Source organism: Epargyreus clarus, unplaced genomic scaffold (assembly GCF_041222505.1).
Source record: "Epargyreus clarus isolate Ecla_fem2 unplaced genomic scaffold, WU_Ecla_fem_2.2 ptg000027l, whole genome shotgun sequence".
NCBI lineage: Eukaryota > Metazoa > Arthropoda > Insecta > Lepidoptera > Hesperiidae > Epargyreus > Epargyreus clarus.
Genome location: NW_027332234.1, coordinates 4,268,481 through 4,286,226, shown reverse-complemented (window position 1 = coordinate 4,286,226; position 17,746 = coordinate 4,268,481). Strand labels below are relative to the sequence as shown.

Sequence of the window (17,746 nt, the reverse complement as noted above, 5' to 3'; positions counted from 1 at the left end):
TACTATTGTAGTAACTTCTTGAGTAGTTTTGCAAGAAAACGCATTCCACTGGCTTTTTAATAAATGAATGTCGGTTTTTCCGAATTAGGAAGCACTGCATACCGGGCGTCACTTGCAGCGGCGATCCCTTTACTTCAAACGCATCCTTTATATTATTAGTTTTGTCCTTTATTTTAAGAGTTTCATTGTCGCTTAAAATCTTCTGAACGACATTAGCAGTAACGTTCGTGGCTACCGTTTTATCCAATTTGTTGGATTCCAAGATGAAGCTCGACATTAACTCGCAGTCGATCCGCGTTTCCTCGTATTCGCCGTTACTTTTTTTAACAGCGAATTTACATATTTCACTGGGCTTGCTTTTTCTTATCTTATTGGCGGACTTTCTGGCGAAGTTATATAAGGCGAGGCCGGTTAAGCCGTTGTTTGACAATAGTTTAGCACAAAGCGGTGACACAAGTAAGAAATAAATTAAACACGATCGCAACATTTCGACGAAGCTTATGAAACTGTGACTGAATAATGTAACTGTGACGAGAATATATATTTTGTAGGGACACTTTCGAACGTGACACAGATGGACGCAGGATATTTGTATCAGTACCTAGGTACTAGCTTTTTCCCGCGGCTTCGCTCGCGTTAATGTATACACGTGAAAGACCAATTAAAATACAATGATTTAATAATTTAGTACTTACTACAGAAAGTTATTATACTAATAGTTGTTGCTTGTTGCTATGTTTTAGTTGTGCAGCGCCATATAGTAAAGTATGAATTAATTACTTAAAAATGAATGTTGGTTTAATACGTAGATAATTCTAAAGTCGGCTATTAATATATCTCAGGAAAACTCGAGTTAATCCATTATAGAGTTCATAAAAAAATAGTTTATAAAAATCGGGTTTCAATTCCGATTTTCTCAGGTAGGTACAGTACCATATTCCGGAATGTATCAATATCCTATTCTGGACCAATCTGAATAACAATTGGTTCAATGGTAGTTAAGGAAAACGAAGCAAATTATAAAAAACGGGTTTATCCCATTTTCTCCGGAACTGTGCGATTTTCCGGGATGATGAAGTAGGTACCTTCTATTATTATCCTATTCTGGACCCCGGACAACATGTGTAAAAATATCATAACTAGACATCGGATTATATCCACTATCAAAATGACGAAATATGCATGCAAATTATGCACTAAAAAAGGGAAAAATATGCACTAAAAAAGCAAAATATGGCCGAAATATGCACTATCAAATAGCTATTTATTATTAAGTTTTACGTTTTTTTACACAAATTGATATAGGGTAGTCAGTCAATGGTTTTAGGGTCTTTAGTTATTGGCATTACGGCCAAGTTTTATCGAGAAATCTAGAATTATTTTTCGTTTTTGTCGAACCATAATAAAATGACAGCCATATTTTTATGTTACTAAAGTGTGAACATTATATATTTTATAATATCTACCAAACTAAAATAATTATGAAGTCATTTTTATAAGTGAATGAAAAAGTTGAAAATATATGCATTTATTAAAAAAAATTAACTTTTCCGAATTTCTGAAAAATCAAATTCATCGTCTATACTTTTAGTATTCCGTAACTTATCGTAATATTCATGTTATAATTATGGTACAGCGATTATAAATATGGTATTTTACAACTTTTTACTTATTGGACGGGAAATCATATAAATGAGGCATCGCCCAACTGTAATCTTACAGTTATGAACTATGGTTCATAACTGTAAGATTACAGTTGGGCGCCGCAAAACAATACGCCGAATACATATAACTACTGATATATGCACTATCAATGAAAAAGTACTAAAATATGCAATGACGTCAAAGAAGTGGCGTTTTATGCATTTGCATATAATCCAATGTCTAAGCATAACGATCACTTTGGTACCTAGTTAAAGCGTAAAATCGTAGCATACAAACAAACTCACTTTCGCATTTATAATATTAGTTGGAGTTTTGGGTGGCTAGAGATTATTTGCGGAATATGGATTAAGGATAATTAGGTATATGGAGGGAAACACAAAACATCATTGTGTCATTTAGGTACTGTGTAAATTATTGTTAAACATATTATCGTTTCCACGTAGTCTTTGTTAATTAGGGTGTAGTTCGCCATGAGATAATTGATCATATAAAGTCATGGAAAAGACTTTCCTTAAGATTTCCGCCGGTAGCACTTCGTATTCCAGTCGAATATTATCCTAAGAGCTATCGAGTCGTGGAAAATATGATAAAACGGGCACAAATATTTGTCAACACTGGTGGAAGATACTTGAAAGATATCATCTTTTCTAATAATAAATATATGCGATCGATATTATTGCTTACTAGTTCTTGCCCACGGCTTCGCCCGCGTTTAAAAGAAAACTGAAAATTCGTAACTTCAACTTTGCTAAAGATCATCACTTGATCAAATGCATAGTTTACGATTCAATCCTTACTAATATCGATTAAATAATCGATGTTTTGAGTCCAAACGATCGATTCTCCGATTAATCGATCTTAGATCGCCATACCTAGTTCCCATGGGATTTCCGGGATAAAAACTATCCTATGTCCTTTCTCGGGTCTCAGACTACCTTTGTACAAAATTTCATTAAAATCGGTTCAGTGATTTACACGTGAAGAAGAGACAACCAGACAGACAGACAGTTACTTTCGGATTTTAAATATTAGTAAGGATTTGGTCACAACACTTCGAAGAACTGTCATCGAGAAAAAGAAATGAACACAATATAGCAAAAATAGGTACAGGTCTAAGTAAAGAGTCGCGCAAAATCAATGGATGATTAATTTTGCACCACCCTGTTAGTAAGATAGTAGGAGTAGTAGGGAGTAGGATTGAATTTTTGCGTATAGGTAACATAATTGGGAAAGACTATCCGCAAACTAGCTATAAAAGTAGAAGTTGTTATCGTATCTCGTGGTTTTCTCATATACTATTTATGTGACGACAAACTATCATAACAGCATATTCATACCCATGCTACACACTACCTTTAGTGCAGTATGTAGTGATTGTTTAGTTTATACAGGAGTTTTTGATACTCCAGTGACTTGGGAACTTGTATATGTACAAGATGTTGAGAAAACTTCGATAGCGTGATTCAGAATACTCGTGGCGCCATCTCTTGACGAGTAGCAGGAAGTCGCCACATATGAAGTTCTCGTATGTCGCTTTTCTATTGAAATGAAACACGTACCTCTATTACGATACTTTTTAATCATAATAATAATAATTAGCAGAGCTTAAAATTACATTCCGTTACTGCATCAACATTATAAAATACCCTCGGTCAGTCGCACCATATCTATGACAACCGTATCACCATCGCACTTCGTCTGATAATGACCAGAAGAAACTAGCTTCCTGTGACTCTGACCACTGGCGGACTAAAAGGAAGTGGGGGGGCATTGGTCCTAGGGGATCGACAAATGTCTCAAGTCCCATTTTAGACATTTGTAAAATTAGTAAAACTTAGACTGAGCGCCTCATGCAACTTTCCGCCCCGGGCCTCCGACAATCTTAGTGCGCCAGTGACTCTGACTTACCGGATAACATAATAAATAAAATGGAATTGACTTATCACGGCTAGTGTTATCTGTATAATACAGTTGATAATGAATAACATAATGAAGTTATATCAACGGTCCATATGCACGTGTGAAAACAGACAGTTTAAAACCAATTGCATTCAAAATTCACTGGAAAAGGAGTTTGAGATTCGTGTGTATATAAACCATGAACATTGGCCCCCGATCTTAAGGTACAGACTGCTGAAACGTAGCATGCAATGTAGCAGAATTCCCATAGTATAGACGCCTTTTGCGCACGAACCGTGCATACTACGCGCGCGAAAAGAGCATTTCAACTCATGTGCCATGCGATCGCCATTTGTCGGTTTTTTCGCCAAGCACAAAAGGGCGCGGCGTTTGCGCGGAGCACCAGTGTGGACGGCTCGTGTGTCTGTACTGCAGAACGGTACTGTCTTCGATGTTCTCGACAGACTCAGCTATGTTCGCCGCGCGCATGCCACAGATGCGAATGGGTACAGTGCGCGTAAAACTACTAGTCCGCTCTGAATATAGAAATGAATTGCTTCGCCATAGTAAGTTGTATGACTACACCTGCTCGCAACAACTTCAGAGCGGACTAGCAGTTTGGCGAGGACTATACATGCTCTATCGTACGCGCGCTGCGTCCACTTATGAAATACTCATTTCATGTTACATTGTTTGTTACGTTACAGCAGTCTGTACCCACCTTTTGTTCTCCAACACATCCAACAACAGGAACATTACTTCAAAATTTAAATACATTTAATTACATTTTAGCGTTAGTACACAACTATGTTATAACTGTTTCGTTAAGGTCTAGAGATCGACATGAGATCTTCAAAGATTATGCTAATTAATGATCTTAAACCAATGAAAAGTGTACTCACTATTACAAGCATGTCAGTGATCAGGGGCACGGCTCGTTAAACAACTTGATTTATTACTATTATTATTTAAAATGTACAATACACGAAAGGTTAGGACTAATTATTCTGTCTAGCGGTACTTATTCAAGTTGACATTGTTTTATATTACCTATCGTTTATGCCCAGCATATTTTTTTACAATATTAGCAATTATTTTATACCTTCCCATGTACATATATTTTGTTAAATACAGATAATTTTTACATATTATACTGTCACATATGGAACATCTAAGCAAATCTTGGCAGTATTTTGATAATTCCACTTAAATTTGTTGATTTGTGCATGCCTCTATATAATACACCAACTTTCCTAAGACTTCCTGTTTTAAAATTCTTTAACAAATTTATCTAAATAACACTGAGTAAATGTATGAGTTTATAGTTATCAATTACAACCGACATGTCAATTTTATTAATCTTACACATCCATATATCACCCACACATGAATACGAATACCTTATCATGTGGAACGCGACTGTAACAAGAATTAAAAAAAAAACAGTTAAGTTTTTCCAAAACATACTCACATTAAATTGGATCATTTTTGTATTATGAAATAGACATCAGGAGATAATTTATCCATCAATTCTGTTGATCGATATAAAAAATCTACCTAATAATAATTTTCATCCAATTTTATGATTAATAATCCGAATGCCGGATACGGATCGGAAGAAATCCGGAGTGTCGACGAAACGAAAGAAAAGTCAACGAGCAGGTTCGACGAAAGATGAAAGATTTCATTTCTGTTCTATGTGGCTTTAAGCCCGTCCGAAAAACATAATTTGTGTTTCTAAGTAGCTGAAGTCAAGCAGCGAAAATGTTTCGGACGGATTTAAAAATTCGTTGACGGATGCACAGAGCAGACCACTTGAGTCTCCAAAAAAATATTAGCTATAATTTTCACTCCTTTATAAGACATGTGTGCAATGATACATCCAGTTATGTGGCTTGTAAAACGATTTTCGGATTACCGTAGATCTACTCTACAAAATTATTTTGTACTTATAGACCAGGGTCGATAATTTTTGAAACCAAAAAAAATTACAATAGAATGAAACCCATTGGAAAAGGAGGGGAATATGATCAAAATGAAAGGAAAAATAAATTACGGTCGATCCGAGTTCGGGAAGTGGGAGGGGGTGAGCTTTTAAGGGTAAAAAATGGTTTATCTTGATTTCCGGCTAAACTACACGTCCTATGCGAAAAAGTTCAATGGCAAAGTTGTAGGTAATAAAAAGATCTACATCTTTTTTATTTGCAATTTTTTCACATAACCTCAAAATTTGGGTGAAAAATTCAAAAAACCAAGTTTTTGGTTTTTTATTTATATCTTATTCAAAAATTTTTTTTTTTTTACGAAATTTGGTGAAAACTTACCTTATTATGTCCCAAATACACTGTAATTTATTTGATTAAAAATATTTATTTTTTCGCCTTATTTTCACTTAATATCAAAAAAGCACCCTAATTTTCAATCGAAAATTCTGACGTTAAAATATCAGCTTTTTTCGAAAAGTTTGGGGGCTTTTTGTTCGTTGAAATATCTACTTTCTGATGGTGTAAAAAAAATATACATTACTGACGTATATTTTTGATATATATTTGAATGATATAAAAAAAAAAATCGAATTTGGGTTTTTTTCAATTTTTTGCATTTTCAGAGAACATTTCCTATAATTATGTATATTTTTTTTTACACCATCAGAAAGTAGATATTTCAACGAACAAAAAGCCCCCAAACTTTTTGGAAAAAGCTGATATTTTGACGTCAGAATTTTCGATTGAAAATTAGGATGCTTTTTTGATATTAAGTGAAAATAAGGCGAAAAAATAAATATTTTTAATCAAATAAATTACAGTGTATTTGGGACATAATAAGGTAAGTTTTCACCAAATTTCGTATAAAAAAAAATTTTTTTGAAAAAGATATAAATAAAAAACCAAAAACTTGGTTTTTTGAATTTTTCACCCAAATTTTGAGGTTATGTGAAAAAATTGCAAATACAAAAGTTGTAGATCTTTTTATTACCTACAACTTTGCCATTGAACTTTTTCGCATAGGACGTGTAGATTAGCCGGAAATCAAGATAAACCATTTTTTACCCTTAAAAGCTCACCCCCTCCCACTTCCCGAACTCGGATCGACCGTAATTTATTTTTCCTTTCATTTTGATCATATTCCCCTCCTTTTCCAATGGGTTTCATTCTATTGTAATTTTTTTTCATTTTTTACCATTTTTAAAGGCTTCGGCACTGGTCTATTAGTACACATTACCTACTTTCAATAAGAACAAAACATTTGACCACTTTAAAAAACTCAAAATTCAAATTTTTACTGTCTTGAATAAATGTAGTGTATTATTTTTAGGATAACATCTCCGGCATATGCAAAATGTTTTTGATCATGCATGCTTTTTATGAATAACAATCCTAGGATGGTCCCATATATACATGGTGAAGATCGAACGGGTTTGTGAACTACCTTTTTTACATTTGTCCAATATTGTTCTATCAGGCAGCTCTCATGTTGAAATTGGCGTATCTTTAACACAAAATTGTATGTGTTAAAACAAAAATGCAATAACTCCTAGCAACCTTAATCTAAAACGTGTAAAATATGTTACAAATCTGTACTAGCACAGTAAAGGCACACTCACACTGCGTTTTAAGCTTAAGATCTCGGCATAATGACTTAAAATATCTAAGTTGTTATCCAAATTTTATCAACAAAAAATATTTTTCAAATTACTTTATATTTATAATTTATCACCCCAATTCTATATTACAACCAGTTCTTTTTCGAAAATATTTGGTATAACCAACGCACAAACCAAATGTATCTAGTCAACTTGACATTTAACAGTGTGAGTGTGACATAACATCAATGCAGTGCATTAGCCATAGACACGGGAAACATACGAAACAAGACTTCTACACACAAACATTAAATCCAGCTTTAAAAAAGAAATAATATATTTCTTCAATTTATTTCTTCCAAGTAATTTAACCAAGTTATTAATTACTTTATCAATTAGAGATGTAACCAATGAAAACTAAAACAAATTCTTTACTTCTTTTTATAAATAAATTCATAGGCATTTCCAATATTCCTCTAAGGCTAGGCGGTCCAAAACTTTTGTAAAATGTCTGCCGTACATATCCGATGTCTCACAGTACTGAAGCCTGGCTTACACAAGTATTCGACCCACGGCATGCAAAATGTTACATACGGTTTTTTTTTCCACAAACTGATGCCTAATAGCTATCATCGCTCGAGCAACTGGTTTTTACAGATTAAATAGTGGTTGACGCGACTGTTGCTCGCCGACTATTTAGTACCAAATGTATTTATATAGACACGTACAATCGACTGTTGAATGCTATTGAACAGAATCAAACACTTATCGCTCGTCGGTCTCTGTAACAACAAATTGGACGCCCGAGCGTTAACGGCTTAAGTTACTGTTCAGTAGTTTACGCGACAAGACTGTAGCTAACACTAATGCTCACGCGCCTGTAGCAAATGGGCAATCGACTTCAGTAATTATTATATACGTGTAAAAGCCCAATATTTACATTAAATAATTAATCAATCCGAGAGTTAAGGACGTAAAGAACATTACTTTAATGAAAAAGTAAAAAAGTGCATTTGCTCAATATCCATTACATCGTTTGCACCTAGAAGTATCAAATTATGTCTAATAAAATTAACTAAAATTTTCACGGTTTTTTAACGGTTATATATAGCAATCAGATTGGCTACATGATGGAAATCAGTCAACGCCTGTGGACATTTGCACCAGTAGAATCGCAAATGCATCGCAGAGTTTGTTTTTATCAATTTTTAGAGACAGTAAATACAGTATCCACGTTCGTTATCTTGTGTAAGCCAGTTGTAGTGTGGTTGTGTTCTAGCCGTGGTTGACGTTGACGCCAGATTCCAGCTCCGACGCGGGCGTCTCCGGCTCTTCGTCATTGTAGATGTTTTCCGCCATTTGCCACACCTGCGGACATCATCATCATCATCAACAACCCATTATTGTCCCACTGCTGGGCACGGGTCTCCTCTCATAGTGCGTATTGGTAGACTTCACATACCTTTGAGATTTTTTTCTATAAATCTCACAGATGTGCAGGTTTCGTCACATTGTTTTCCTTCATCGTTTAAGCAAGTGATAATTAGTTTCTAATATGCATATAATATTTAAAAATCAGAGATGCATGCCTGGAATTTGATCCTCGGACCCATCGATCGAGAAGCCGAGTTTCTTAACCACTTGGCTATCACTACTATCATCGTGACCATTTGTTAGTTAATAGTTAACGAACGTACGTAAGAAATTATTACGGTGAAGGAAAAAATCGTGAGAAAACCTACTGTGAAGTTTACCAAAACGCATTTGTTCAGCACGGGTGAAGATCGCATTTCGAGATAATAATGAACCCCAGATGGGATTGAAGTTCTGCTTGATGTCACTATTTACACCCTAAATTTGGAATTCCTTCTAATAAATATTGTTTTTTTTTCAAAACTTTTTGAACCAAGATACAACAGTGTGCTGTTAATAAAGAGATTTTTTTACATAAGTAACAACAAATTGTAATGCGTGCCATGGATTTCAACGCAATATATTTGACTGAATTTTGTGCCACTTGATTGTATCTCATAGAAACCATACCTGCATAATGTTATCCTCGGAGACAGAACAGATGACCCAGGGCTCGTTGGGATTCCAGGAGAAGTCTGATATCTTAGCGGTGTGTCCACCGTGAATGAACAACAGTTCTGGAGGACCGTCTTCCGCGTCCTCCGCTGTCTGCTCCTCACCAATCTTTGACAAGTCCCACACGTGCAATCTAGAAATACAAATCCACAATTTAACAACCATCATCAACATATAGCGACTATAGCCCTAATATGCTTAAACGCAAAGTTTAAAATCGCACAACCGCAAAAAAAAAACCGCAAAACACAGCAAAAAAAACCGTCCAATCCAATCAAAAGAGGTGGTAATTACAGTGTTAAGTCGAATTTGAAAAACACTAGGCTATAACAGCTTTTCACTAAGATAATAGATTAGCTACGGTTGACTGGCAGAGAATGTCATCAGGCATTAAGCTCGCCTTTTTATATCTTTTCATTTTTACACCCTTGGACATATGTGATCAACCCCTGATAGGATACCATATTCCTACCTGAGCTCGGCCACAGATGCGCCGCCAGAGACGAACCACAAAGGGTTCTGCCATTTTCAAAAAAGAGATACAAATGAACAAAAAAGATTCATACCTTCTGTCTGTGCCACTGCTTGCAAGGATCGTCTCGTTGTGCGGCGACCATTGCACTTGGAAGATCTCGTCTTTGTGCGACTCGAACGAGTGTAATTTTAACTTTAGGTTGCGGAGATCCCATAACGCCACCTGGTGGATTGTTAGAATATTAATAAGCGAGTTACCGATTTTTAGGCGTAAAGTAAACTTTCTATAGTTATTTCTATAATATGGAAGTAGCAAGGAGGTTTGCAATTCATCTGATGGTAAAAGGCAACTGTCACCCACTAACATTTCTAATTATCTATGATTAGGATAAGTGTCATGGCACAGTAAAAATGCGAGTTATGTGCCTCTTCAATCAATCAGAACATAGCAGTATTGAGCAGTGCTGTTATTTAGAAGATTTGACGACAATATTTTCGGAGTAAATTGATAAAAGGACTATCACTATCACCTTCCATAAAAACAATACAATAAACTGTCTGAATAAAACTTCCTTTAAGGAATTACTTACAGTCTTGTCAGCGCTGCCTGTGGCTAGTATGAACTCGGAGTATGGATTGAAGCTCAAGCAGTTCACTTCTGCAGTGTGAGCGTCAACTGTGTGCGATGGTTTTGACATGTTGTTACATCTGTAATAAAAATAGTATATTACAAACTCTGGTCTAAATAGAAAATCAGAAATAAAATAACACTTTGTTTGTGAGATCTATTAATAGTTTCAAGGTAAAAAGTATCCTTGCCGCCTTGTTAAATCTTTTTAAGATGAAACAGACAGGCGAAACTGAAGGAAATGAAATTGAATTAAATCTACTAATTTACAAAGAACTTTTATTCTTTAATGTTTTAAATCTTTTCTGTATAATTTTTTTGAATTTTGGTAGTAATGTTAATTGCTAATGTAAAACAAAACTTTGAGATGTTGAGACTTATTAGGCGGCACATTTATCCAAGTCCTGATATTGTTAAATTTTTGGAACATTTTTTTCTGTATGGGTTATTCCAGTCTCCATGTATGTAAAAATGTATAAATAACTGTTTTTTACATTTTTTTATATTAATGAGTTAGTCCATCCACAGTTGACATAACAATCTCAAATTACATTACACAGCTACAATACCTAGTGTCCCAAATCATGAGTTTCTGATCATCAGCGACAGAACCGAATAGCGACTCGTGCAGGAGATGCCAGGCCACATCCTCCACCACCGCCGTGTGCCCCGTGAACACAGACTTCGCCTCGATCACGCGCCCCTCCTTCGGCGTCGCGTTGATGTCCCACAGGCAGATCGTGTGATCGTCGCTGGAAACCCGAATATACATGTTTTAAAATAGTTACATCTGTTAAGCCCATTCAACATTCTCACGAGAATCTCTCAAGAATTTTGCGAGAACGCGAGAAAAACCCGATTCGTATCAGCTCCACATTCTCGTTTCTCGTGCTTTTCTCGCGTTCTCGCGAGATTCTCGCGCGAATGTGGAGCGCGTTTAAAACAAAGAAACAAACAAACGCATATGCATACACAAAGTTTAACATGCGTCTGTAATACAACAACAATAAATTTACGGTTCATAGATGACACATAGTTTTTTTAACGCGTCACAAATATGTCACATTTCTATGGATTACATTTAAATACTCGCACACAAACCATGGATTCACTGTGTACAAATTCAGACGCACAATTCTACGATTCACTCAAAAAATAGATAAAGCAAACTTAGCTTACTCACCTTGCTGATAAAAGATAACCATTCAGGTTTGGGTTCCATGACAAACCATAACCTTCTTTTTGGTGGCCTCGCAACCTGAAAAAATTTTGTTTATAAAAGACTTTCATACCAAAAATGTTGTATTTCTATATAAGAAACTATTAATACTACTATTATAACGACAAAATAAAAATTGCCACTACAATGGCAAAATGCCCTTTGCACCCTTGAAACCTTAGTATTGAGATAATAATGTACTTAAAAACATTACTCACCTAAGATCAGGGTGACACTCTCCCGAGGGCTCAGGTTTCGAGGGGTGCTTTGTGTAGTCAAACACCAGCACATCAGAGGAGGGAGTCTTAGTGGCGATCACACAAGGGTTCTGGGGCATGTACCTTGCCCTGTTCACCTCACCCTCATGGTTAATCTTGATCTCTATATCTATTTTGCCTGATACAGAACCGAATCCACCAAATTCTGAAATGAGAAAACAAGTATTTAATGCACATTTTAGTATTGATTTGGTAAATTTAACTATGTTTAAGCAATGCCTGCTTGGTTCCCAAAAATTCAGGTTTCTAGTTTTATTAACAACAAAGTTAAGGGGGGTTGAAAATGGTCTGAATTGCTTCGAAAAAAGAATGGTATGGTCATGCCCCCAGATGTATAAGTTTTTCATTTTTATTATATCTAAAAATATATTTTTTAATCATACGTCTTAAACATTACCTTTATATGCATTATTAATACTCGATTTATCAAATTTTACCAAAAGAAATAAATTAAGAAATATTGCATAAATTCACATTTTGTAAATGGATTAAATGTTTTCAAACACAACAATAAGCTTTATGTACTAACCACCCTTATCATTGTCATAATGGCTAGCGTCAAACTGGGCATCTTCATTCGGAAGCTGCACACTGGCTATCAGTAGATGATTCTGCTCATCTGATGTATGGGTTCCCAGGATCAACCTGAAAGTGAAACATTCCTGAAGTACTTCTTTAGAGGAAATTAGGGCTATTTGGGAAAAATACCTACCTACACCTACTTGTCTGATAACAACAATTTAAACACTGCGGGGGTTTGGTTTGGAGGGTGTGGTAAGGGAGACTAACACTTTTACTTATACTTTTTTAAAGCATTCCAGTTTTGAACTCAGGGGTAGCAGCATATTTGTGACCAACCTCAGGTAGAAATGTTGGGGTCGATTATTAACAAATGTTCATGGGTGGCAGTCACTTCTTACCTACCATCGGATAGACTACAAGCTTGTTGGCTACTCCTAGCTTATAAAAAAGGCAATTAACATAGTTTTGATTTTTATCCACCTTTGAGTTACAAAACATACTATCAACATGAGTTCATAATGAAAACTTCTGAGATCTTCAATGTTTCATAGATCTAAGTAACAAAAAGTACAACAAAAGGGTTATAATTCACAAAATTAAGACTTACCTGTGCACAGAATAGTCCTTTCCTTCGGGCCTCGTGACGTCTGGGAGCCACTGCGCGGTCAGGGAAGGCCACTCCAGAGCATGTGTCATGACCAGGTCATAGAGGAATGGAGTGTTCTTCTTCCATATTTTATACTCCTCATTGATGACTCGCTCTTCAACTGCATCGTCGAAGGTTTCTACAAAAGCCAAAACGTATACAGTCACCGAAACCAACGAAATATATTATTCCAATAACCAAAAACCAGGGGAAGCTGTCAAAATTTGGCTTTGTACTGCGCTTTTTCAATTATCATCCATCAGCTACTTGTAGTGATTATATTTACCTCCATCGCCTTTGTCACCCATTATATTTAGTAGAAATATCTACTTCTTTATAATCGGCTACGAAAATACAAGCAAATCTAACCGGCCCCGTAAAGGCGCCAAACAACAATCCTTCTTCAGCGTTCTTCCTCGGCGACAGCATACAAACTTCCGGTAAGATAGAAAATGATTACAAGTTTACACGTTAAGGAGCAAAATCATTAATTATTTTCAAAAATAAAATAAATGTCATAATAAATGCCACAATACCAGTTCTATCTTTATTCTAAATATAAAACAATAATAATAAAAGTATGATTTGACTAATTATAAGATGGGGCTGCCATACGTGTCCCCAAAACTTACTTTAAATTTTTTTTAGAAAACCTCAGAAAAATAAAAAGAAAGTAATAAGACTTTTAAAGCTCTATTAAATACAATATGTATTGCGCTGTTGGTGTGATTATTAAATTAAGTAATCTATATACTAATATATTTGTGTCAAATAATATCAAATAAATATGAATAATTTAACAAAAACTCGTTTACCCATAACTTATACAATACTTTTAATAATAATTCTTTAAAATACTTTTTTTGCAATGATAGAGATAGTTTTAGACCAATGTATTTAAACAACAATATAATGTTAGCCATAATGTTTTTATGTAACATTTTTGTAGTTGCAATAATTAATCTTTTTTAAATGGCAACGAACAATAAACTGTCAAAACGTTAATATGGCTGATGCAGCGCTAGTACGTCGTGAAGCTCGAAGAAAGAGAATATTAGAAAATTCGCATAATCGATTGCAACTTATATCCAGTGTAACGAACGATGATTGCTGCAAAGGTAAACTATAAAACATAACAATTACAATAAGGTATATCATTTATGATTTTTTGATAACAAACAAATGTTTGTTGCAGAATCTCCAGTCAAAAGTGTCAAAACTTCAATACCTGAACAAAACAATGAGGTTCCAGCCACAACATTTGAAACCACTCCAATCGGAGATATCGTTAACAACGGTGTAATCAATAGACCGGTGACATATGAGCCGTTATCAGATAATCTTGAGGACATTTTCTTTGGTGAGCAAGAGATAACCAATGACTCGGCAGCTTTCGTTTGCCCAAAGCCTGAACCGTCGGAGACATCATTACTCGAAAAGCTTACCGCTCACAAATATGACTTGGTTGTGTTGTCACTGTTGATTCAATTACTCCATACATCCATCATGCCACTTGACAATACATATTTCTTTTTGCCTCTAATTTTATACACAATCACGAAAATTGTCTTTCTTCCAAAACAAGAGACTTCCAAGTATGCTAATATATTAATGTTATTAAATGGCATGAATCCTCAGACTTCACCACACACTGTTAAATTAATGTCTATGTTACATGGGCTGATTATAATAGCCCAAGATGCATGCATATATTTATTCACCACGATTTGCGTTCAATCACTTTGTATTATGATGAATAACTTTATTTCCTAGGGTTTATTTACAACCAACATTTAGCCTCAGCTTGGATTCCAGTCCTATTTGAGGTAGGGCATTTTTAAGGCTGCTGTCACCTAAGGGTTATGTTCAGTGAAAATTTTAGTTAAAAGTTTCTTTTTATAAATGATCCTGAGTAATAAACAAAATCTGCAAGTTAATGACAAAGTAGTTACTAAGTCTTTCATAGATAATATTCAGCAAATTTAACCAATAATAATGGTTAAACATGCTGAATTTAGATGTGCTCTCCATTTTTGACATAAATATATAGTTAGAAGTTCAACCAGATTATTGACACTGAACATATTCAAGGTACATGCATGTCTCTTTAATACTTCCATACCATAAAAGAGCATTGTAATGACTGAAGTTTCTATATTTAGCAGGCTAGGGTAAACAAATTGGGAATGTACTATAGTTTTGATTGCTTGTGCCTTTATAAATAAGTGATGACATGTGACAAGTGTGCGTTTTAGTCACATATTGCCATTTTAGTTATAAATTAGTAAGTTGTAAATAGATAAACGAGGATTTTTGTATGTCAATATAGCCAAATTAAATACTGTAGACAGTTGATACTTTATTACTGGGGACTTTTATAATGTAAGGGTGATAAATTAGTTAGCTTTGTTAAATTTTGTATGGTAAAGGTTTTTGGGATGTGTTGTATTCTTAACATTTCATTAATTAAGGCTCAATTTACATTGCCGCGGAATGGAATGGAAGCTAATTTTTGCAAACAAATTCTGCATAGCATAATGAACTTTATGTCAATTGTGGAACGTAAAAAGTAAAAACTAAATATGTGCCCAAAAAAAGGTTGCGCATCTTCCGGGGAATCCTCGCGCTTTCTCGAGAATTCCCTAAACTATTTAGTTTGTATGTTCCGAAATTGACATAAAGTTCATTATGCAATGCAGAATTTGTTTGCAAAAATTAGCTTCCATTCCATTCCGCGGCAATGTAAATTGAGCCTAAGGGATTAAATCGGTTTAGATTGTAATGTTATGATACAACATGCTCAGTTTAGGAAAGACAGATAAAATCTTCATGTGTTATTAGTAGTTATAATTTTACCATTTTGGTCACTTAATTTATTAATATATAGGTCTGTATAATGTTTATGAGGTCTTTATTATGAATTTTGTAATATGAAATTTAGTATTTAAAATGTATAATATATTTTATGCATGATAGTTCAAATTTTACTTGTTTTCACATCTAAATACCATGGCAGTCTGTGACTGAAAATTAACCTATAAGAAAATGGATAATTTCATCTATTTGTTTTCTTTGTAGCCAGAGATATTAAATATGTACAACCACAGTGGAAATCATTCTTCACATAAAACCATCTCAGATTGATGTACACTTGGCATATATTTTAGATTGACTTAGTGCCAATGGTTATAACTTGAGGATGGCAATTTTCCACAACGTGGAAACTATGTAGTTGAATATCTTTGTAGCATATTTTATTTGCTCAACTTCACATCTGCCGATGATGGCACGGTGATGTCATGTGTTGTATCAAACTAAAACCTGTCGACCATTGTAGGCCCTAAAGGAATATACTAAAAATAGTACACAACAGTGAATTAAGCTGGTAAAACTACCAAAGATACTTTATAGGTCTATAATGTAAATGTTTTGTTGAATTTTAGTGTAACAAAGTAATAACCTTGTGTAGTTGCTGTAATCTGCTTATATACCCTCATATAATTTATTTTCGTCATCATGTTGGTAAAGTTTATAATGAAATAAATTAATCAGCTTAATTCCTGCTGTTATATAGTTTCAATAAATAATATATTTATTTTAATTATATTTTGTATCACAATTTTGAAATAAAATCATTCTAATAATGTTTCTTTGTAGATTTTATTTTCAAAAACTTCCACACTAATATTTTACCCATACAATAAGTAATAATGTTACATTTTAGGTCTGTAATCCACAAAGCTGCTGTATTGTTGGTGCCTGAAAAAACCTTATGTGATTAATAAAAAACAATATTAAATAGATTTCTCTGAGAGTCACCATGAGCCATTATATTTGTTTTATATGGTAAAAAATGTTTATGAGATTCATTCATAACAACAATTCAATCTGTTGGTACTATGTACTTCATTTAAAAATTCAAATAAAAAGAAAAATATGCTTTGTGATTGTAAATCTGTTATTCAGATGTTCAATCCTTGATTACCTATGTAGCATGTAATGCTTGACAGTCATAAGCAAAGAATGAAAGATATATACGGTTACCCAATAACTCGTACATTTCATACCACAATGTCCACGGACTCGTAATCTGCACGGCGATTGGCTCTAATAAGTGCGTCACGATAAAAGGTAAACATATTTTATACCCCATCAATCCCAGTCTAAGTTCATTTCATACCCTAGCTAGCTACACTAGCGCCACTTAGTAAGATTTTCAAACTGTTATTTACTGCTAACATCTGGGCACTAACAGAATCTCCATATGAGACATACTTCTTACCTCTACCATTCAGAGAGAGAGAAACTTATTGATAAGAAGCCAGGTACTAAAATATTCAATGGGTGGGAGGTGGCACTTCGCGGTAAATCAAATCGTGGTAAAAAATCTATAAACAAAAATTAACATATTAAAAATATACAGAAACGTCAAAAATTGTAGAAACTATAAAGCGTGCGTGTGTGTCTTTGGCGTTATTTATAAAATATTATTTTTGTACATTTAAATAAATATTAACTGAGCAAAGGAACAAAAGTTTACGTAACTACTATATACTACTAATATGTGTTACGTCGCCGTGCCAAATTCATTCCACGCTTAAAAACAATGATCTTATTTTCTAAACGTACCAAAAGAAATATAAGCTAAAAATGGACACAACTATGTAAGAAAATATTTGAAATATGTTGCACCACGTAAAAAATTAAAAAGCGGCTCTAACCAATTTGCTTTTTCATGCATCCA

General features: G+C 34.4%; 2 protein-coding genes and 1 long non-coding RNA gene across 3 annotated transcripts; 1 reads left to right on the top strand and 2 right to left on the bottom strand.

Annotated features, from left to right (window-relative positions):
* Positions 1 to 6,918: 6,918 nt before the first annotated feature.
* Positions 6,919 to 13,447, bottom strand: Caf1-55 (chromatin assembly factor 1 p55 subunit). Its single transcript, XM_073088648.1, has 10 exons — positions 13,289 to 13,447; positions 12,964 to 13,141; positions 12,364 to 12,479; positions 11,775 to 11,979; positions 11,521 to 11,595; positions 10,907 to 11,089; positions 10,300 to 10,417; positions 9,802 to 9,932; positions 9,191 to 9,368; positions 6,919 to 8,515 (listed from the first exon to the last, which is right to left on the bottom strand). The coding sequence occupies exons 1-10, from the start codon at positions 13,308 to 13,310 to the stop codon at positions 8,423 to 8,425; spliced, it is 1,299 nt and encodes a 432-aa protein (XP_072944749.1). The 5' UTR covers positions 13,311 to 13,447; the 3' UTR covers positions 6,919 to 8,422.
* A 538-nt stretch (positions 13,448 to 13,985) lies between these two features.
* On the top strand, positions 13,986 to 16,650 carry LOC140753850 (uncharacterized). The gene is made up of 2 exons (XM_073088654.1): positions 13,986 to 14,120; positions 14,198 to 16,650. The coding sequence occupies exons 1-2, from the start codon at positions 14,009 to 14,011 to the stop codon at positions 14,773 to 14,775; spliced, it is 690 nt and encodes a 229-aa protein (XP_072944755.1). The 5' UTR covers positions 13,986 to 14,008; the 3' UTR covers positions 14,776 to 16,650.
* Positions 16,644 to 17,363, bottom strand: LOC140753853 (uncharacterized). The gene is made up of 2 exons (XR_012103603.1): positions 17,285 to 17,363; positions 16,644 to 16,761 (listed from the first exon to the last, which is right to left on the bottom strand). It is a non-coding gene; the product is annotated as an uncharacterized LOC140753853 (long non-coding RNA).
* Between the last annotated feature and the right edge of the window lie 383 nt (positions 17,364 to 17,746).

Bases quoted from the DNA above. Each gene is read 5' to 3' on its own strand.
- Caf1-55 (XM_073088648.1), bottom strand. From the start codon at position 13,310: ATGGGTGACAAAGGCGATGGAG. The intron at 11,980-12,363 runs GTTAGTACATAA...TTCTCATTTCAG, and splicing joins TTATGACAATGATAAGGGTG to AATTTGGTGGATTCGGTTCT. The intron at 11,596-11,774 runs GTGAGTAATGTT...AAATTTTTTCAG, and splicing joins GAGTGTCACCCTGATCTTAG to GTTGCGAGGCCACCAAAAAG.
- LOC140753850 (XM_073088654.1), top strand. From the start codon at position 14,009: ATGGCTGATGCAGCGCTAGTACGTCGTGAAGCTCGAAGAAAGAGAATA. The intron at 14,121-14,197 runs GTAAACTATAAA...TGTTTGTTGCAG, and splicing joins GAACGATGATTGCTGCAAAG to AATCTCCAGTCAAAAGTGTC.